The 22,521-nt window shown below is 41.4% G+C and overlaps 1 protein-coding gene across 13 annotated transcripts in view; it reads right to left on the bottom strand.

Annotated features, from left to right (window-relative positions):
• SEMA5B (semaphorin 5B) overlaps window positions 1-22,521 on the bottom strand; it is a 252,209-nt gene that overhangs the window by 84,701 nt on the left and 144,987 nt on the right. For all 13 annotated transcript variants that reach the window (XM_040704228.2, XM_040704230.1, XM_015289991.4 and 10 more), the window contains one exon: window positions 17,886-17,931. In XM_040704228.2, the coding sequence (XP_040560162.1) occupies window positions 17,886-17,931 (46 nt within the window). The remainder of the gene's footprint in view (window positions 1-17,885; window positions 17,932-22,521) is intronic.

Below are 22,521 nucleotides of genomic sequence, written 5' to 3' on the forward strand. Positions count from 1 at the left end.
AACAACAACAAAAACTTGCTTCAAAAGCAGCTCCTGTAGTCCTTATACTAGCCTTTGGATCCTGTCTTTCTCATTTCCATTTAGCAATTGATCTTGGACCAGCTCATCCCACAGCAAGGTGTGGAAACTGCTCCAAATCTGGAGAGAGAGGAACATGGAGGGACCATGTTTCTGCGCTGCATTTAATACTGCCAAATTCAGCGGATGTAAAACACATATTTAAGTACATACCCTACTTGACCAGTTTAGTTAATCACATACTTAAGAACTTTGCTAAATTAGGATTCAGGCTGAGTTTGTTATGCTATAGCAACTCCAGGACTACTTTATTGCCCTACTTGTTGCCAGCCTCATCCTTTTCATCTATACTGATGACCACACATTATACCTCTAAAATACAACCCACAGATTTCTTGTTGATAATGACAAAACCATTTAGTAAGCTTATTTCTATGTTTCTATGTACCTTGCAATCTCCACACAGGACAGTGCCAGTGTAAATTTACCCTTTCCCAGGCAAATTCTACAGCATTTAGAAGAAATTGGTAAGAATTAGGTCTTCTAGCACTAAGAAGAAAAAATTCTCTGGAAGACAGTTCTAAAGGCTGTGTCCAGAAAATCCATGAAAAGGCTCTTCTTTAACTTAGGTTTCTATGAAGCATATTGCAAACACATTTCCATCACTTTATTTACTTCCGTCCTATTAAATCCTCCAGAACTTCCCCATAAAGACTTGCTGCCTTAGTCTACAAGTGGACAGCCAGACTCCTTTTTGAAGCATTGCCTTTTGTCTCTCAAGGACAAGGCACATTTACAGTGCTCTACAAACAATAACTTATTGAAATCCAATTTCTTAATAACGGAGCACAGGAGCTTAATACCCTGGAGGCCCTTTCTGAAGTTCCAACACGGGTAATTTATTAAAACCACGATAAACATGTCTGAGAAACAGATAGCTAATACCAAAAGGACAATGGCAAGCGCCACCAAGCAGTTCTGCACTATGCACATTGCAAGTCACTGCTGTGTGCAGTGACAGATATGAGGGATGATCGCAGGATTCTGTCAATTTGTTTTGAGGGGGGGAGGGGGGATGTGGATGAAGGGAATTGCTTTGTATTTTATCAAATTATTAATTGATTTTCCCTAAGTGATCTGAGAGCCTTCGGGATGCAGTAAAACTCAAGCTGTAAGTTGCATGTAAACAAAGCGCCTGTCGTGCACACCAACAGGCGGGCCTGGCTGCACGCGCTGCTGGAGGGCTGGGCTGCCAGTCAGCTGGGTAGGCCTCAAAATGGAGCACTCACAAGATGGAGCCTGGCAAACATGCACAAGCAGTTCCAGTTTTGGTCGCTTTAATCTCTGAACTGAAACTCGTTTCTATAAGCAAACGCCAGCCTCTTGCTATCCTATCCCTGTGCTTGAGGCCTGCTCCCAGGCCATACAGGGGGAACATTGTCAGCTGCTTTGAGCTCTTGGATGGCTAACGCTACCAATTCCCCTCTCCCTGCTTCACAATCCTTTGTTATTCACTTGTATTACAGGAGCACGTAGAGGCATGGTCTGAGTTGGTGACCTTATATTTCTAGGCAATATACAGGCATGCTGTGGGAAAGAATTTCTATCTGAAAGCACTTACAAGCTAAGCAGACAACACAGGCACATGGGAGGAAGGAAAAATCACAAGCACAGAGAGGTCAACTGACTAGGAAAAGCCACCAAGCATGTCAGAGGCAGAGTTGAGCACCAAACTTCGCTTTCGTAGGGACTTAAACTTCCCTGTGTAGCACAAAATGAGTTCTTGATAGCATTTTTTCACTAATATCACAGTGTGCACCCACTGAATCAGTGCTGTACAGACAGCGGGTGCAGAGATGAGCACCATGCCATGCATCCAGTCATCTTCTTTCTGACATTCCAGGAAAGGCCGCAGCCTGACACACAAAACCAAAACTGAGCCTTGGTGCCTCCAACTTCCGCTTGTCCTGCAGGGGATTCCATTAAACAATGTCAGGCCCATAAATTCAGCCTCCCCTCCCTCTGCAGTGTCAGGAAGGAATTTACAACTCTGGACTGTGCATTTCCTTATCTAGAAGGGGTATTGTGTGAGGCTTAACAGATCATGGTTTCTATAGCACACTCAGATGGAAAGCACTGTACAAGTCTTTATTATGAAAGAAAACTGTCTGAAGTTTCAGTAAACAACATTTCATACCAAGTACTAAAATGGAAACATGTTTTGCAAGATAAACAACAAATATAGTCACATCCAGGTTTCAACCTGCTATTTGCAGCCCTATGTGAATATTAGTGTACAAAGGACAGCTTATAACAGAGCAGCCAGCTCAACCCTAGGGAGGTACGGTCACATTCAAACTCATGTTTGAAGCAAGTGGATTGACTCTCCAGTGCTTTAAACATACCTTCAGCAACCCTAGTTTAAAACATTTGTAACTGAATGCTGAATCCCACAAAGAGGAGAATTTGAGATTTTTTAGATTTGCCATCCACACTTGCAGTTTTCAGAGTAGTTGCTAAGTGCCTAAGCCTCCATTGAGGCTCAGGACTCCCTGTGTAAGCCTGTGTATAACTGCAGCATAATCTTGCCAAAATGTGTTATAAACATAATGAGAGGTCTTAGGCAGCAGTGGACAGCAGTGCACAAAAGTGGACAGGAGAGATGATGGGGCATGACCACACAACAGGGAAAGGTCTCAGCTAGCTATTCGTATGACTCATTTTGAGGTTTTTGTAACCATTTTGTTTATCAAGGATGAGATTCTTCTGAGACACAAAGGGAACACCTTGGAGAAAGCAAGATGAGAAGGCATACGTAAGCAAGGGGAGGAGAGACACTGGCTTCACGAGCTAATTCAAAGTGAGGTTAGCCTCTTATGGGAAGTGATAAGCAGGACTGTGAAATGCCCGTTAATTTAATACAAACATTAACGCAGCACACCAAGGATACACTCCAAAGAAATGGGAATCAGTGTAAGGGTGCAAAGACACTGGTGACCTAGTGACACCAGTTGCTAAAGGTGTGAGTTAAAAGATGCTACACCTGGACCAAAAGGCCCATGGAAGCCAGGAATGATGCCCTAATTACAGGTTTTAGCAACAGATTAGATAGCAGTACTGTCCATAACAGTAAAGAAAGAAGGAATACATGCTCTGCTGTGGCTGTGTGCTGAGCTTATGCTGACACATTTATAGAACAATGTTAGATGAACATGCCAAGATCTTATTTTGGAAGAAAGATACAGCTCTGGAGAACAGAGATAAAAATGGCACAGGATTTCTGTTTCCACTATCTAGTTGTTTGTATTTTTATCATTCCATGTAAAGAAAAATGTCAGTCTGTGGCAACAATTTCATTTTGCTGATGATCTACTTCGCATTGCTTGAAAGTGCTTAACGTGGCAATGATTTATTGTAAGCCCTGCATGGAAATACTCACCTTCTCTTTTGAAAACTTAATCCATTGGATATTACTATTGCTTTTAAGCATGCAAAAGTATGGATAGGGTCAAATGCAAGCTGACAGTCTTAGTTAACTGGGACATTTGGCATGGAAAGTGAAAAAAAAGACCTTAAAGCTCTCATCTGTAGCCAGTTTAAAATGAATGACAGCACCCAGAACTGGAGAGCAGCACAGAAGGTGTTAGGGAAGGATAGCTTACATTGTTTCCTATTACTGGAGATCAAAAGCATACAGAAACTGAGACAAGACTTTTAGCGTACTGAGTAATTAACATTCACAGTGGAATTTGGTTTCTTGCCATGTCACATTCAGTTTATCACTTATGACAGCAAACATTTACTAAATATACTGGAGAATATGAAGACATAAGATTATACGATACATCAATAAAATAACTAAATAAAGAAGTTAGAATACACTCAGTGAAAAACAATTGAAGGAAAATTCCACCACAGTCAAGCACAGGTCAGGAATATATATACATACAGCTAATGCACATGCAGGCGTGGTTGGACTGGCCAGGTGTGCACCACATAGCACTCTTTCTCACATCTCCAGCACTATTCTGTAAATAGGTTTTTCTATTTTTTTTCCCTTCAGTAGCCACAAACAAGGTACAACAAGATATTTCTAAGAAGCCAGCCAACGAACAGAGTCACAGCAATGGTCTCCCTTGGTAAAATGAAGGCAATTCTTCCTTTGAGGCCCCTCTACTGCCAAAAGATGTCCATCCCCACCCCTTTATGTTCTTTGGCAGAGTCGCCATTCAGAACTAAATCCCTCCTCCCTTTTTGTGGGCTCCACTGATGGATGTGACAAGACTTCTAAGCAGCCCCCTCTTAATGTTTTGCACAATGATTTCTGGAATACAGGGTTCAAAAACCCTTCCAATGGACCAGCCCATATTCAGTACAAAATCAATTTACCATGGCTATAGTCTTCTTTGTACTTCTCCATCAAGCAAGGCAATTTTATTCTCCTTCATTTTTCTGCTCTGGATTTCCTTACCATTGTGCCTCTTTGAGGCTCACTGCTATGTAGAGATGTTAAGGGTTCTCCAATACAGAAGCTCTTATTTTTTTCTGCTTCTGAGACAGACTGGACAAATCCTGCATGGTCAACTGATTGCATTTTCATACATCCACATTAAGAGTTCAGCTATGAAAGGTAGTTTCCCTATATATGCCTCAAATCAAAAATATAATCATTTAAAGCACAAAATGAAAGCTCTCTGCATTATCAGCTTTCTAAAATAAGTTGGGAAGTCTTGCATTCTTTATTCCTCTCCAGGTTACATCACTGAATATACCGGTTCAGCATTTCTCCTTTGCTTTGAGTAGGAGAAAAATAAGTTTGAGGAAATGACCCAGCTGGATCTGATTTTCCCCAAAATTATGCTGAGATTCAGCAATCAGAATCAGCACACCAAGCAGTATATAAGAGACTAATGAAGAACTCAGGATACCATTTTCACTGCTCTGTGTCTCTTGTTTTTCTTTAGGTAATCACATCTATTGCATTAGGGGAGGTCTAATACTCTTTCACATAACAAACACTGCAATATATTCTCATTAAAATTGTATAAGAGGTTGAGCATGGGTTGAGCCCTGTCTTGGCTTGAAAAAAGGGGGCAGTGTACAATTAAACAAATAAAATGTGCATGTGATTCAGCTTATCCTATCAACATTCTTTTCTGGTTGTACACTTAAGCTTGCTGTAGTGCAACCAAAAGTGGGAGAAAAAAAGGCACTGGAAACCTTTAATTAAGTGAAAGATGCATTAAGACCAAAGGAAACTTTTGTGATTACTTTAATTAGACAGGGTCAGTTTCAGAGACTGGGAAAGATTTCCAAGGTGCAGTGAAAAGAGATCCCACCTGAGTGTGAGCTGCATGAGGACCAGAAGAGAAAACAAACTTTCCATCCTGCTCTTCTCTATTTCAAACAATAGATTTTGAGCTTCAAGAATATGGAGAAAACAAATACTAAATCCTCAGCTAAAAAAAAAATATATATATATAGAGAGAGAGTGTTTGTACTTTACTCAATTCAGCAGACATTTCTGAATTTCCATTTCTTTTGCATCTCTGGAGAAAGGATCTGCACTACCGTTCCTAGATGGCAGGATATTGACATGCACGGTGGTAGCACACAGAAAACTCAACTGCACTCTCCAGGCATTTCTGCTTACGGTTAACCAGCAATCTTTGCCCCACTGAACCTCAGCCCTTGGGTAAGTGTGAAAGACATCAGGTGGCTGCAAAAACCAGGCAGAAAGAACAGATCACACAAGAAAGAAGATCACACAAGGTACACAAGCAAGCGTGGTGTGAGCTTTCCAGGGAAGGTCTGACAACACACCTAGAATTTGACCTTTTGTCTCTCTGGTTTCTGTGAGGTTTGGTGCTCACAATCATAGCCTGTCAGAAAATATCATTTCTGATAAATCACTAAGAACCAAGAATAAGTAGAACCTTTCAGACATTGCCAGACTAGGCTGGAAGAGGAAGCCAGTGATGAAAGGTCCCCCATGCTTCACAAAACAGAGTTCAGTATCTTTTTTATTGTTCTCTATCTACACTGTGCATTACAAACCTGCTTTCCTCCGCCAGGTGCCTAATGCTCTTGATAAGCTAATTACAGCCTTCTGCTTATTTCATGTCAAGCTTAACTCCCAGTCTGAGCCTAGCCTGCAGTTCTGGCATGTTTTTTCCTTAATCTAAGACCATCTGTGCTCTATCAGCACAGAAAACTTAAGTACAAAGAAAGCGAAGAACCAACAGTGTTGAATTCCCCACACATTTCTCCCAACTCCTCTGCTACTCAGCAATTCCAATTAATTGTGAAGCCAAAATCCATCCAGTCCTAAATACACTGGAAGGCTCCAAGCAGGCTACAGTTATCTACAAATTTACCTCCATGAGATGTAGCAATCCTTTCAGTGATCAATGGGGAAATGGCAAGTCTGACAGGACCTGAAACTCTGTTTTTGTTTACAGCTGCATCAAAAGTTTCACATTCCAAATACCATTGCATCACTAGTGGTACATGCAGCGGTTGAGTTCAGCACTTGATCAATACAAAATCAAATACTTCTCTAGGAAACCAATTTGAATAAAAGAATGGGATTGATTTATCAAGAGTCTAGAATATATTTCCCAAGTTTCATCTATTGCTGTAGAATGGGAGTGCACAACTTTTTAAAGCAAAATGGGATGGCAGTGTTAGGGATGGTGGCTATCCACTCCTCTGCCATCCCACCATCAAAATTCTGGGTATTTCTAGCCCCTTCCATGCTGGGCTGGAAGCAGTTCCCACCTGCTGCTCCTGTAAGTGGCCAGAGCCCAACTGCTGTGTGTAGCATCAATCCACCTAGCTTCCTCCTACAGCTTGGGAACAGATGCCTTCAGACTCCCTGCTTGGTCTGTCACAGTTTGCCTTGCTTTTGCCTCCTCTTCTCCAACACCAGACGTCAGCACCTGATGCTGTAGTGAGCTCTGCCAAGCTTCATCTCAACAAGGAATTTACTTGCTCCTTCTCCTGCAAAGAAGACTCTTGATGCGGTGTCTTTTATCCCTCCCTCCTAGCTCCTCTGTTCTACCCTCCAGTTTGCACTCTCCTGCCAACCCAGGATTTATTTTCCAATTTTCTTCACTTCAAGCCTTGCCGTCACGTTCCCTCTGCCACCTGTCTATTTCCTTACCTCACTTCTACCACGTTTGTATCTGACCTCTACTAAGGTCAAGCATTCTACAAATAAGTTTTGAGAATATGGTTTATAATTAAGTTGAGGAATGCCAAATGATTCCCCAACAGGTATAATGCAGCATACTTCTTCTTTGTGTTTGTTCCTTCAGACTCCTTTTCGGTAGTTCTCAATGCTTTTACATTTATCTTGTCTCGAAAAAAAAGTTTTTCTTAGCCTTGTTCTTAAATCTCCAGTAAATGATTTCATAGCAAAAGCTACTAAATTTGTAACAATTACATTAGCAACAGACATTTTTTTCTCCTGTCACTGTGTTTACCATTAGTACATTCATGAACCATTGATCATTCCTTTCTGTCCCATGCATCAAAATCATCTCTTCTTAGGCAACTGCAGTTTATCTCTTAATACTCCCAGGCTAATTTCAGAACTTTTTTTTGTCATTCTGAAGAAAGCTTCTATCTTTTCTCTTTGAGCTACTCTGCAGCCTATTTAAATGGCTGCAGCCCTACTATTCCTTCTTCTTTACTTAAAAGGAGATAAAACATTCAAAAACTGAAAGCCATGCCTCGTCTCCTCTGAAATGGTTAACTAAAATAATTAAAGTAATGTACTGAACTTGATCCAATTTGCTGTCAGAAGTATTTCAGATGGAAAAATATCTTTACTAATCCCCTTCCCCCCCAGTTTTTTCCAAGCTGATCTCTTATTTTAAAACAAGTTTATAGAATTGTTTATATTTTAAGTATTTTTATCTGAAGGGGGAAGTCCCACAGCCCAACAATTCAATTTTTTACATTAAAAGAGTTTCCTTTAAGAAGTTTACAAAAATATGTGAAAAATGTGTCCATGGAGACACTCTGAAGTTGCATAATTTCTTATACTGAAAGCAAAGGTGAAGATAACAGCTGTTTAATATTACATGTACCATGACACTGAATATAACAACTTTTCAGAGTCACAATTAAGACAAATTCACTACATTTGCATATGCATTTCACTGTGCATAACACTTAGGTGTTAAACAAAAAGCTGTGCATTTCAAAGAACTTTTGAACTAAGAGGACAAGCATCATCATCTCAGCTTCAGATGTGGGGAAAGGAAAACACAGACTGCAGGTGGCTGGAAACCACCTCACCATAGCTGTCCAGAAGCAAGGTGTTTAGTCTATGCTATCTAGACTCTCCTTGTAGAGAATGGACAGAAATACTCAATTTTTCTGCAAATCTCCTTCCACTGACTCCCCATGCTTGGTCTCCCCTGTTTCAGAAGAAAATAGTCTCCACTTGGTCAAGCTACCAATAAAAACATACAGGATAGATATAACTACAGTGTGGTAACTTTTAGATGAAGTATTTCAGTGGCAGTAGAATACCTGGTAGTATGTTGTTCCTATGGACCATTCAAACCGTGGTGGCACTCAGTTACTCTATTGTACACCACAGCCAGATTTCCTCACCCCCCCTTTGTTGGCACAACCTAACTTTGCTCTCCCACTGACAACACATTAGCATCCACATCACAGCAACTATTGCCTGACAGAATCCCAGAACAGCTGAGGTGGGAGGGCAACTCTGAGTCTATCCGGCCCAAGCCCTGCTCAAAGCAGGGCCACAAAGAGCAGGTTACACAGGCCAGTGTCCAGGTGGCTTTTGAAGCATGAGAACTTGCATCTTCCAGTGTTTTGGGAGGCCTTTGGCACAGTCAAGTTGGTGCCTGCTTACTCATCTGTTCTCTTAGCACATGGGTGGTGCTTCCTTGAGCTCAACCCAGGGAAGGCAGGTGAAGCCTTCAAGGCCAAAGCTCTTTGAGGTCATCAAAGGGCCGAGGGAAGCTGTACTGTACCAGACTTGACATCTTGTGGGAGTGATGAGCAAACCATTCCTGTCTCTGCTTCCCAGCTCTGGTTTTATGGTAACAGCTGTGCAGTCCATGTAAGTGACTCCACTGCATAGCTCCAGGCTCCAATAATCCCCACTACATTACTCATTCAGAACCATTAACGTTTAAAAGAAGCTGTAAAACAGACATCAGCTAAACTGTTACTAACAGAGAAAGTGGGATTATTTATCCAGGAGGAAAAAAAAAAAAAAAACCATGCATACACTGACATGAAATGTATTTACTATAAAATAACTCATTTTTTTCCTTAGAGCTCAGTGGCTGGTTTTGAAGGAAACGTATGAGGTCATCCATGGGTCCTTTTAGAGAGGTGCAAATCAATAAATGGTGATTTTTTAATGCTCTCTTTATAAACGACTGGATGCTACCAGGGTCAAACTTAATCCTGTGCAGAGAGCCAGCTCAAGGGACATGAATCATTTAAATCTCTCTTAAGCTCTGCTTTGAGTGTAAAAAGTAGATATTTCTTTGCATTATGTTAAAAAAATAAAAGGCAACAACAACAACAAAAAAAACTTTCTGTTTTGCAGTCTATGTGCCATGTGCAGCTCTGCAAAGATGCGGAGTTGGAACTGACTGCGAGCTGCGAGTCAGCATGTGAAACTCAACAGGTCTCTGCTGCTACATCCACTGCTCTTAGGCTGAGTTTTCATTAAGGCATAGCCCACAGGAGCTGATTAACCTGCAGGACCAGCCCCAGAGCTGGCTTCATCAAAGACATGGACATGGCAGGGACCAGAGAGCCACACGCACTCTTAGAGAACCTCCTGGGCATCAAAGTGGGAAGCAGCCCACAGTGGAAAAAAAAAAAAAAAGTGGGCAAATAGGTGAGCTGAAATACACTTGGTAGACACAGAAGCAATACTGGTGGCAAGAAGTGAGAAGTCTGTAGTATTTTTTTTTTCATTTTCCTTCTTTTATTTTTCTGTATAAGGTATGATCAATGGTTCTGACTGTAAGTTGCAAGGAATAAGAACATTAGTCTTCATTTCTTACACATAAAATGCCTGACAGGGTTTTATCAAATAAAAAGCCCAATATGCCACTGTTATCAGTAAGTGACTTCAGCAGCTAATTAAATTCTCAGTTTCTGAATCCCACAAGTAATATTTGCTGACAAAGACCAAAACTCCTGCAGTAATTCTGGCATTTAGGTGAGGTGAGGCAAGGAAGAAGGTAATGACAACTAACACAAGTCTGGGTGACAACCCACAGCTGACAACCACTTCACCTGCCCCTCGTGAGCCTTCCCTGCCTCCAAACAAGCTGTCCAGCTCAATGCCAAGTATGAATGCAAACAGCTATAGCTTTTGGAGCTCCTCTACATGCTATACAACCCCATGTGTATGATTCTCATGCGTATATATATATGCTTATGTGTACAAATATATGCAAATATATATACTTATGAGGCCTTCCCAATGCCTAAATACTCACTTTAAAGGGCAATTGTGTTGATCACAACCAGCCAGTGCACTCTGAGCCAGTTTAGCAAATCTATTAATGCACATTCTGAAATTATTCTCGCCCAGTAGAGCATGCGGCGTGTTCTTAACTTCAACAATTCTCAGAGGAAAATAGGCATTTATTTAAAGCTAAACATGGGCTTAAAAGCTTTGCTGGATATAAATGGACTCCTGAGTAGAGTTCTCTCAGATAGAAGGGATGCTGTGTTCAAAAATCACTCGACACCACAGAGTGTGACAAGAGAGAGTTTCCTCTGCTCTCCGAATTTCATCTGCTGAGTAACATCGGGACAAAACCAGTCCCCGGTGGTTCATGTCAGAGCAGTCTAGAGATCATGGCTCCCTGCAGTGAGGAACTAGAGAGATGTGCCCTTGGAGGAAGAAGCATGGCCCTCAGACATGGCCAACGCCTGGTTTTCATCACCCATCTCTCTCCAGGTAGAAATTCCTTCCTAGATAGATCTGGGAAGGGAACACAGCACCTGAAAGCTGCAGTCTAGCGCTTGATCTGTCATTTTAAGGAGGGGTGTATTTGGGGAGTAGATTTGATTTGGGAACCCGAGACCATAAGAATAAAAAAGCTGAATTTGCCAGAAAGTTTGTTCAGCCAATATAAGCGTTATTATGGAATAGCTTTAAACCTCTAGACTGAGAGTGAGAGGTTTTAGGTGCAGCTTTGGAAGGTGATTTATGAATAGATTTATATGTTAATCTGCTAATAAAAAATGTAGCATACTGATAAAATATGTGACAATCATAACTCAGCTATGAGCCACATATTAAAGACTGCATCTGCTCTGGTAGAGGTTTTGATTATGTTTTTAAATGAGGGAACTGCATTGGGCTAGAAATAAAGAAATGAACGTTTTATCTAGAAGTATGTACCCCATAATTCAAAGAAGTATCTGTGACTCTGCAAGAAACAAATAATAAACTGTTTTTTAAAGAAATGTCTTGTGGAAAGTGACGCTTATTCCTGAACATCTCAAAATGGATCTCCTCTCAGGTGGTACATAAAGCTACACAAAGTGATCTCGCTCTTTCCTGAAATTGCTTCCCAAACTGGGTTTTAAATTGGATAATAATCTTGGTTCTCCAACTAGATTGAACAGATAAATACCTCCAGCAAACTGAGGCCTACTTTTGAGCACTCACAGGTTTGCACTGTCATATCAATGAACACTTTCCTCCTGGTTTTTGAAAGGATATTTCACAAAATGGGAACGCCTCTGACTCAAGGATGTTCTTGCAAGTAAATCTGAAATACATTTCCCTCTTTCTATTAACAAAATGTGCAATGCTTTACAAAGAAGCCCTAGAGTCCTGTTCCACAAGGTAGCAAACACATGGATACATGGGCAGAGGAAGCAGCAGTGTGAATCAGGCCCTGCAAGCCCATCTGGTTGGTGCCTACCCAAGATCTCCTGGGGATGTAGGATTTATCCATCATTTGTAAGGTTTCTGATGAGCGCCAGGATTCTGTGAATGTGTTACGAATCCTTAAAATTTCATGGTGAAGTATTTTCACCAGGAAAGATTACTCAAGAGACAATTTGTACTGTAAACTCTATTTGTCACAGCTCCCTGTTGGTGTTGTTTATCATATTTTATTCAACAGCACAGAGAAACCCCAAGTCAAACCCTGCCACCTCTCCTTGCGCTTTTATACACTTGCAGAGCACACATCAGCACAGTTTCTCATCAGCACACATAAATGTGGCACTACTGAGCCCTAAATAAGTAGAAAATAATGCATTTAATGGTTGGTTTGTTTGACTCAAAGTGCAAAATACAAAACCCGTTCCATTTGTTGCTATGTGACATATTTTGGACTGAAAGGCAAGTTTTGTTATTACCAAACTACATGTTGTTGATGGGTACTGATGATTTACCAGTGATTATGCCACAGAGTTAAAGGTTCCCTGGGGAACAGCAGAGAGAGAAGTGTGACTTCAAGAGCAGCTTTTCAGCTTGGAAGCCTCCTTTCCATAGCAGGGAGGTTTCTGCTTCTTAGGGTGGGGGAAGTAGAACGGGTAGGTGCCCTGGATATATAGCTGTAGTTCATCTGCTATAGGACCATACAGAAATATTTCATTCCTATTTTGTTGTTGTTGTTTGTTTTTTTTTTTTTAATATACATTGCAAAACCCCAATATATCAACAGAAAGAAGTTGACTTCAGTAAGCTTCAGATCAGACCTTCAGACCTACTGCTGCTTTGCCATGTTGCTAACTTAGAGCTTGGGTTTAAGCCTTGTGCTTTCAGTGGGATTGCCCTGGTGACCGGATACATGCAGGGGAGTGCCCACAGGAATGATTGTGCTGTCAAGGGAGTTTGGAGATCTTTTTAGCATCCTAAGGCTTAGCAGTTGGGCCACAGATGTAGATGCTAGCAGCTCTGCTGCTACAGAGCAGCGCATAACTCTATGGTAAGCCTACCACATTCAGGGTTATGGCCATATGACATGTAAAATGCTCTCTTCTGATCTTAGTCCTCACTCATGAGAATGAAAAATTAGATTGCTAATTAAAGCATGCTTTAATCCCCAAATTCCAGTGTTGAGATTTTCAGATGAAATAAACTGTCTTCCACATAGCTTTCCAACAGGTGCGCTCATTGATTCTTCCATACTCTGTTGAAATATGGTTTAGTTTTAAGACAGGGATTGGATACTCATGAAGTATTTTAAATGCTATTAACCTGATAAAACATAACTGGTTGGCATACAAACTTCACAGGGCTGGCCAGAAACTTTTTTTCCTTAAAGATCTCCCATTAAAAGAAATAATTGGAATCAAAACATTATACGAAAGCCTAACGGTTTCCATTAGAAGAGAGTCCAAAAGGGACCCTTGGGTCCAGATGAAAATTTTTAGTTGCAGACTTAAAGGAAAAGAAAAAAATACGTCCCAAACAACGTTAGCCATTTGAGATGAGAGCAATGCCAATTCAAATCCTCTTTCTAGTCCCTTCAGAAAACGACCTGACCCAGAATATTTGTATCCCAAGTAAGCGTGTGTCTACCTCCTTCTCTTTCAGATTTCACAGAGATGTCAACAAGTCTTGTTTTTATCACAGTGCAAAATATGTTGGCATCTCCAAAAGGTTCTGGAAATGGAAAAGTCATTTCCCACTCGGTTCTATTGAGAGCTCTAGATCCCAGGTAAAATGGGAGGGATGGGGGGTAGGCACCGTGCTGAGATTTATGAATTGCCTGCCAAGCAGCCTGCTTTTAACACACACCAGAGAGTAGCATTCCTTGCTAAGAAGTCCTAATCAGCATTGTGCTTTTTAAAAAAGTTGTTCAAAGGATTATGTTTTTAAAATGACCCTTCCACCCACTCTATTAATTACAGCACACAACCTCCAGCAGAAAGCAGAATTTTCTATGGCCTTGCTGCAAAAGCTGCGGATTAGGAGCTAACCTTGTTTCAGGCCCATACATAAATTAAACAGCATGTGCTCCAAGTGCACATCATTTTAAAAACGCGTTCCATAAAACGTCTAATATTTACAGCTTATAAAGCATACAGAAGGGGAGTTGAAAGATGGAGATGAAAATTTACATGGATTTTGTTTAACAGAGTTGCGAAAAGATTAAGAGCGGTATCCATTTTAAAACTTTGTTTCTTTATTGCTGCAGGAATTTTATGCTGTGTGCCAAACTCTCCAAAATTAACAGGTGCTTTTGGATACCCTGCCTAGGGCACGGTAAGATGCTGATTTTCAGAAATTCTCTAACAATGTACCTCAATGTCGGCAAGAAAGGCTGAGGCAAACAAAATCTCAAATGGTCCCCGAAATACCTCAGCCCCAGTTTTCTTCTGGATGTTGACATTCAGCCAAACTTCCTTCTCACAAGAAAAAATAACCACCATCAAAGTTTCTCCTGCAACCGACACTCGTTTGGTAGAAGGTTTCTCAGACACTGAACGGAATTTCTGAAACACATTTCAGAAACAAAGAGAGGAGAAAGAGCCCCAGAAAATTGTTCTGTGGAGCACAAAGTGAGCTGGTTCTGCTTCACTCCGTCACCAGCTCTCAAGCAAAAGCTCGGTGCTACAGTTCTCTGCGATGCAACGTCAGCAGCACAAACAGAAAATCCAAGTTGGGATCGAGCTTTGCCGCACAACAGAGTAACAGGGACAAAGCACTTGGTTCAGGAGAAGGAATCAAAAAGAAAGAGTCGGGAACTAAGAAAAGAAAAGAAACAATCCCTTTATGAAAATATAACATAGTCCAAAAGCTGACATATCCTAAAATTTACCTCTCTTCTCCCCTACCCAGAAATAACAGCTGTTCTATAGGGTAATCTTTTCTACATAGCTCTTTTTCAGTAACTTGCCCACAGAATGCTAAATTTTTCCTTTTGAGTAGAATCATAGGATGGCCTGGGTTGAAAAGGACCATAACAATCATCGAGTTTCAACCCCCCTGCTATGTGCAGGGTCACCAACCACCAGACTAGGCTGCACAGAGCCACATCCAGCCTGGCCTTGAATGCCTCCAGGGATGGGACATCCACAACCTACTTGGGCAACCTTTTCCAGTGTGAAAAACTTCTGCCTGTTCCACTGCAGTTCCAAGACAATGACTTCCTACCCCAGCTCCAGGGAAGGGCTCCATGGTACTACAGAACATTATTCTCTGTGGAGATCATAAAACTTAATTTTTATTAGTGGCAGTCCAATCCAGATAGAAAAGTAATACCAGAACTTTAGCTTCTGGAACTAAAATGTATTTTCAGGAGTGATGCTTTCACAAAAAGATCCTCAAAGCTGATGGAGAGCTCTTGCTCATTTTAATGGATTTTGCACTGGGTTTAAATGAAAACCACCCACAGTCATTCAACAGGTACAAGGAAAAAGCTGCCTTTTAAAGTCTGGGAACTCAAAACCTTTCTAAAATCAGAGAGTAACTACATAGTTAACACTGGTCTTGCGATATACAATAGACATAAAGGGGATCATAATCCCCCAGAAGAAGAATTTACTCCCATTGAGAAGCAATGAATAAAGCAATATCGTGATGAAAAACTTTATAGCTTGCTTAATGGCAGGAAATATTCATTTTCTTGTTAAAGAAAAGATATCTGTCAGGAAAAGCACACATTAAGCAGAGTGAGCCAGTAAATCTACCCATTACAGAATGAGAGACAGAAATACTGAATTTGCTATGTAAGCAAGCGGTTGCAAGGGGATTTTGCTCCAGCAACATACCATTGTCAGCCTTGTTGAAAAGCTGGTTGAGAGCCATCTACTTCATGGGAGCACCCTGGCTTCCTCTCCTTTGCAGGGCTGCTGCAATGTGCCCTTGCCTTTTCCCCAGGGATGGTAATGCCTAGGGATACAGCAGGCTGCAGGAGGGCACTTGGTGGAAACTAGCTTTAAACTTCACCCCGTGCTGCTGCAGAGAACTACATCCCTCCTGCTGCCAGGCTTTGCCCCACAGCCAGCATCACCTGCTGTCTCCATAAGTTGAGCTCCTCAGTCTTCTGCGCTCATCTCTTGGAAGTACAAGTGCAAGGAAGCAGACATCTGCCAATAAAATCCTGCACCTTGATTTAGCACCACTGAAGAATAAGTCTCAAGAGCAGAAATACATCAGACCACAGCCTAAAGAAGAAACTCTACTCCCTGATCAAGTCTGACAAGATCCACACTGTATTTTAGCTACAAACGAAGAGGAGATAAAAAAAAACAACCCAAATTAGCACTGCGACTACTTCTTAAACTGTTCTTGCCCTCCATAGACCTAACTACAGATTCCTTGCATTTTTTGTCTTGCTTTGTGATCTGAACTTTAAAATGATGCACAGTGAAGGGAAGGTGGGAGGGGGTGCCTCTAAGCTGCATCATGTGCTTTGTGGAGACGAGCCAAGCAGCTACTTAGGCAACCATTAGGTTGGGAAACAATCGCTTCCATCATTCCCAACACGTGTGTCAACATAATTCCATGCTCTCTTTGTCATGCAAAAAGTCTTGGCAAAGTGACCGGATACACCCAGAAAGCAGGAGCAAACTAAGCTCATTATGTTAACCCGGAGATCCCACAGCATCCTCCAGTGCCATAGAAGGAGACTTCCCATTTTTTGCTGGGTAGGAAAGGAAACTTGGTGCACTGAGAAGAGCTGAAGCCAAGCCTGGCTTCAGAATTGCATAAGGGAAATTCACAATAGATTTTCATGGAAAAGGAACCCATATCTGACAAGCACAAGAGATTGCATCGCGCAGTGTGATCCCAGGCATTGCAGAAGGTATAGCACCTCACATAACTAGAGACTTCCCTCTCCTGTATGCTTGCTGGAATCCTTCCAGCCATGCTAATACAGCTCTGCAAAGGGAAACTCCTGCCAAATGGGAGTATCAGCTTCTCTAACTCTTTATTATTGTCATTGGTAACTCTGGACTTTGTTTTCCATTTAGAGGAAGATTCAATGCATTTTACAACCATTAAACATCTTTTCTTCTCTCCATCTATACTTGTACCCCCTACTAACAGCAAAAGGCTTGTGCTCAGAAGAAAGGCTGGAAATATTAGCCCAGTGGCTTCTTTACAAAGCCATGCAGAGAAAGAAGACCTTTCCGTCTGCCTGAAAAATGCTGAACACATCTTTGGTGTACTAACAACTGTAGAACATAGGAAATAATCCAGAACACAGGTATTGATTTAAAGACAAGCAGTTGGAGTTTTCATCAAAAAATTTTCCAGTATCTTTCAATTCCAGATTCAGTGCAGTGAGAGGAAAGTCCTAACACTGCTGAGTATTTACAAATCCCTTCAAACTTCAGCTGCTTTGCCTCCACTCTGCCATGGTTAACATATATTTTGCAACACGTTTCGCCTGCTGAATGCTTGCAAGTCCAGTCTTGGTTTTAGTAACACATTCAGCTCAGCAGTCCATGTTCATTGAGGACCCACAAAGGCTAAAAACGGGGATAGACAAGAACAGTAAATGCTTTTCCTGTGTTGTTGACACCTCCTCTAATGAAAGCCAAGGATTTCTATTCCTTGTTCTGTTTAAGCCTGTATCAGTTACACTACATGCTTTGTTCCTTTAAGATGCCATATTTTTGGCACATCCCGTTACCACCCAAACACTCAAGAATCAAGAGCTGGGAGTGCTGTCCAAATGGGCAAGTGTAGAAGAGCCCTTCCCCCAGCATTATTGTTGGAGTGGAAATATGCATTATGTTCTCACTTTGACTTCTCCCTGCTCCACCACTCTGGGCAAATTTGCACTCCACAGCCTTCAAAAAATACACATCAAATACTACAGAAAATTAATTAGTAAGTCAAATAAAGGAAGAGACTAAAAAAGTGAACATACCTGAATAAGAGAAACGTTGTGTAGACTAAGTCTGAAGAGGTAGTTCCTGCATGAGCAAGCAGAAAAAATACAAATCATTAGGGTACCAAAAGAAGGAAGGGAAAAGTTATAAAATCAAGCCATAGTTTTTGGTTATCCATTTCTGTGAACAATGAGTTCTTGTTGGATTCCTCTGCACAGAATGTGAAAAATACTTATATGCTACTTGACCATCTGTATCCTAATGAGTCTTGTAGCAAAGCTCTGAGCGGGTCTGGAGTAAAATTCTCCAAACCTTGTAATGGAGGCCCGTGTTGTAATCCCAACAACACAGGGACTGTTTCCATACCCTCAGAGTGCTTTGGTTGAAGCCAATATGGGCTGTGCTCATGGCTTTTTGGGCATACTGAGAAAACTGGGGTTGGACAGATGCCAGCTGCAGAAGAGATGACTCTTGTAGTGCATTCCCCCCAAACCCATCCTCGCAAACAAACTTTGTAGAAAAGGAGGACAAGAGGAAAGATGTTTCTCAGCAGCATCTCTTTGCACAGAAAACCAGCAGGGAAATCAAGGCAGTGACTAGAGTAACTCCCAATCTGCCTGTCATCACATGTCTAAAGGCAAAGCAAGGGAATTCCTGACAGAAGTCACTGTAGTGTGAGATATCAGACATCAGCTGAGCTCCTGCAGCCCTCTCTCTGTGAGTTCATATCCATCACAAATAGGAGGGAATGCACATTTACATAAACACCTACAGAAGAGGCTTAGTTAACACATTTAGTTCACATTTTTGTTTGGTAAGACAATGCAGTTACCAGCAATCACCTGGCATATATTAAGCCATATGGACTTGATTGTGTGCTTGAGGCTGTTGGCCATAGCTAAGTTCATATTTTTGCATTCCATCTGTCAGGGGGTGTGATGACCTTGATCCTTTTCCAACATCCCTGTCACCACAATCTCCCAGAGAAGACATATTTATATTATACCAGGTGAACCATGTTTTTAAAAGTGTCTTTATTTAAACAATAGAAAGTTCAACTTTGATGGTAGAGCTTCACCCACTTTAGAAGCTCTCATTGACAGGCATTCCCTCACATAATAGAAATGCAATTTTCAGTCTTATGCCAGCAAAGTCAAAGCTCCTATAGTGATAAAATGGTCCTAAGGACTCTTTTGAAGAGCCTTGTTTAGAGTGTAGTCAGCAGCACACTCTGCCCAAGTAAAGAAAGTTATTCAAACTTCCACACATAAGAAATTCATATGGGGTCACAATGATCACTAGAAGGCTTGAGCAATTTTGCCTTCTCCTGTTACCTCTCACTTCTATATCATGGAAGTCATAATTATAGAATTCCCTGTACATTTTGTCTATAAATAAATCAAAGGATGTCAAACACTGCAAACAGTCCATAAAGAAGGGTGAGAACAAGGATGATGGGAGACTTTGGAAGTGAAACTCTTGATGCTCGAGCTTCAGACAATGCAGCTCTGATTTGCACCATCTCTGTCCTACTCTATAATGGGACTGTTTCCCCAGAGAAGAATGAAATCTATTAGCAATATCTGAACAAAACTTATCAGTAATTATCACACCTCCGGTAAGCAGAGAAACATACACAAAACTTCCATCTTCTCTCCTAGTTCTATCACCTGAGAGTTCTTTCATATTCTGAAACTGTACTCTGTCTCTAAGGACTGCATGCTTTCCCAGTTAATTTATTATTAACTCTTCAGCATCAGCTACAGATATAAATAACACAACCTCTAAGTGCATGTAGCTGGCCAGAGGCACCAAGCGTACGTACAGTTAAAGTTATAAAATGGAGGAAAATTCTCATCCAGTGGCTGATCTGACTTGACTGGCCCAGAGAAGCAAATGCTCACCAAAATATTAATGCACTTCCAGGACATGACTTGTCATGGAATAAGCCTTCACCTGGAGAAGTTAAGCATGTCGCTGGCCTCCAGTGCTACAACACCCTAAGGAGAAAGTTCTCATAACCAGGGACTTGAAGTTGCTACCCTGTTGTTAAGCATGCTATTTAAATGCATTGATTTTAGAAGACTTACATAGCAGATTCCAGCTCTCTGTTTCAGTCTTGTAAAATGCTGGACAGTTTGACTGAGTAATAAATTTTAATATAAGGCGAGTTTTTTTTCCACCAATGGTACCGCACAGCAAATTTAACCAAAATATATTTAATGGAAGAGACAGAGCTAAAGGACACGTTTTTCCTTGCACTCAGCCAAAACAGATGCAGAGAGGAATTAGTATCCATTTAAGTAAAGCCAATCTCTGTCCTCTCAGTTTCTGCTGAGTAGCACCTGAACAAATCATTAGTGCTGAGATCACTCAGGTGTCTGAGACGTAAACCAGGCAGGAGCACAAAACTGATGTGAGTAGCACAAGGAGCTTCCAAAAGCTTCACAATAACCTCAACTCTCTAAGCCTGACCTTGCAGCTTTCTTACAGCAAGGAGGGTTTCCCTTAATTTTTCATCAGTTTGCTTTACCTGGTGTCTGAAAGAGCCACTAGCAGTTTCTTTTTGTTTGTTTGATCCTTTTCACATCTCATCAGCAGTAATACGAACACCATTAGCAGGTGGCAGACCAGGCTACCAGAGACACCAGCTGACCTGCCCAGCTAGAAACAACTAAACCTTAATTAAAAAAAAAATTCTTTTAACCCTACTCATTCTGTAAAGTCATACCTTGAGTTAAAAGCCAAGGGAAAGATTTGCTGAATAAGATAGTACCAATTTTATGAATTGCATCCTAACTGCAATTTCAGTCCAAGAATGAATGAGGTCTCTGAATGACAGGCATGGTTTATTGTACCTAGAATTGCCCCATTTGTGCCTTTTTTTCTGCTCACATTTAAGTTCTGTCTGTTTAATACCTTGCTGAACTATAATTTAAAGCAGCTGGAAGAGTAGGATTAAGAAATATATGAGAACACTGAGATCTCTGCATGAATAGATGGGTTGCTTTCTTGGTCTTTTTTATTTTTTTCCCTCACATTTTGTCTTGTAACTAAATGTTGACTGACTGCTTTCTCTCTTAAATTAAGTCTTCCTGAACTAGGCCAGAAGAGCAATTGTTTGGTGCATCCAGCTGTTCTAACAACCCCCTTCTCCCATATAAAAAGCTGGTGCACAGACTTGGAGGGATAGGACAACCCTTTTACGCACTTTCTATCCCAAAGATCTTGCACTTTCACTCCATGGTATTACAACAAAAGCTCTCTTTCATCCCTGACTTGGCTGCACTTCATCCGCTTTTGTTCTCCAGAGCAAGAGACCACGCTCTTCTAAATATTTTGGGATAAACGATATTACATACATTGCAAGGTGCCTCAAACTGCTAATTACTTCTACTGCTAACCCTATTACTCACAACTACTCACAACATCAGCACATTTCTGAAAACGCCCATGTTAATCGGTAATACCCTGAATTCTCAGAGAACACTGAGGTTTTGTTGCCTCACACAAAGTGGTTCATGGTGGCTCCTCTGGCGATGAAGTCACAGCAGAAGCCAAATGAAACACCATCAGGATGGCTCTTCTGTCATTCCTTATTGTGGTATTAGCCCCCAGCTCAGGTATTTGAAGTTAGCTAGTATAAAGATCCTCCTAATCTATTCAACCCAGCCATGAAGAATTTGCCACCTGGACATATAGAAAAGTGAAAAAAAAAAAAAAGAGAGACATAATTTCCTTTACACTTAAAGCACAGTATAAGCAACTCAGCCAGCATCACAGAGCAGCTCAAGCAGGAGCTGATCTCCTGGTCCATTAGTCTGTGCCTGGCTTGGTAGAATAACTTGCCCCCAAGCTGGGGGACAGAATTTAAGGGTGTGCTGAAGTACCACTTACACTCGTGGAAATTGGGTGCAAACGTAAGTGTTTTACTTTCTGAACAGAGCCTTCTACACTGGTCTGCCCATGGACAGAGCCAAGCTGCAGTAGAAGAAAGTATTTGTTAATTGCCTTCCTAACTTGTATTTGGCTGCCTTGTTACGTGATTAAGTGCCTGGTACCACAAAGTATAAGTACCAGAACAGCAGGAGAGCAGCTGAGATGTATTTTAAGAAAGGATGGAAGAATATAGCCACTTAAATCCACTTGCCATGACATTCCCAAGTCAAAGTGCTTATTAAGTGTTTATTTCACATAGCTGAGGCACCTTGGATGAACTTTTAACATGTTAAAAAATAACTTTGGGGTAAGCTGAAGATGACTAGATGACTACGTGAAGAGTTCTTCTGGTCTTCTGGGGCTATTATTGCACAAAACAGGCATCCAGCACAGACCAGGTAGGACACTGGAGACTTCAAGTACACTTGAGGTGCTCTGGGCAGTTATTCCTTGCCCTCGTGCTGCAATTAGGCACCAGGTCTGCAAGACGGACTTACAACTGTCACAGCATGGATAATAAGATAATTAACAGAGCAGGGTCCTTTGGGCAAGGCTAAACAAGACATGGAATTATGCATGTGACAAATCTCGTGCTCCCTCCCAGCACCCCTAGAAGTCATGTTCTGGGGCTGGGCCTTGGGCAAGGAGCCAGCAGCTCATGTCAGCTCTTCCTATCTTTGCTCCTGGAGGCCTTAGATATACTTTGTACTTCCACAGTGCATGGCAAACACAGCT

Source organism: Gallus gallus, chromosome 7, assembly GCF_016699485.2.
Source record: "Gallus gallus isolate bGalGal1 chromosome 7, bGalGal1.mat.broiler.GRCg7b, whole genome shotgun sequence".
NCBI lineage: Eukaryota > Metazoa > Chordata > Aves > Galliformes > Phasianidae > Gallus > Gallus gallus.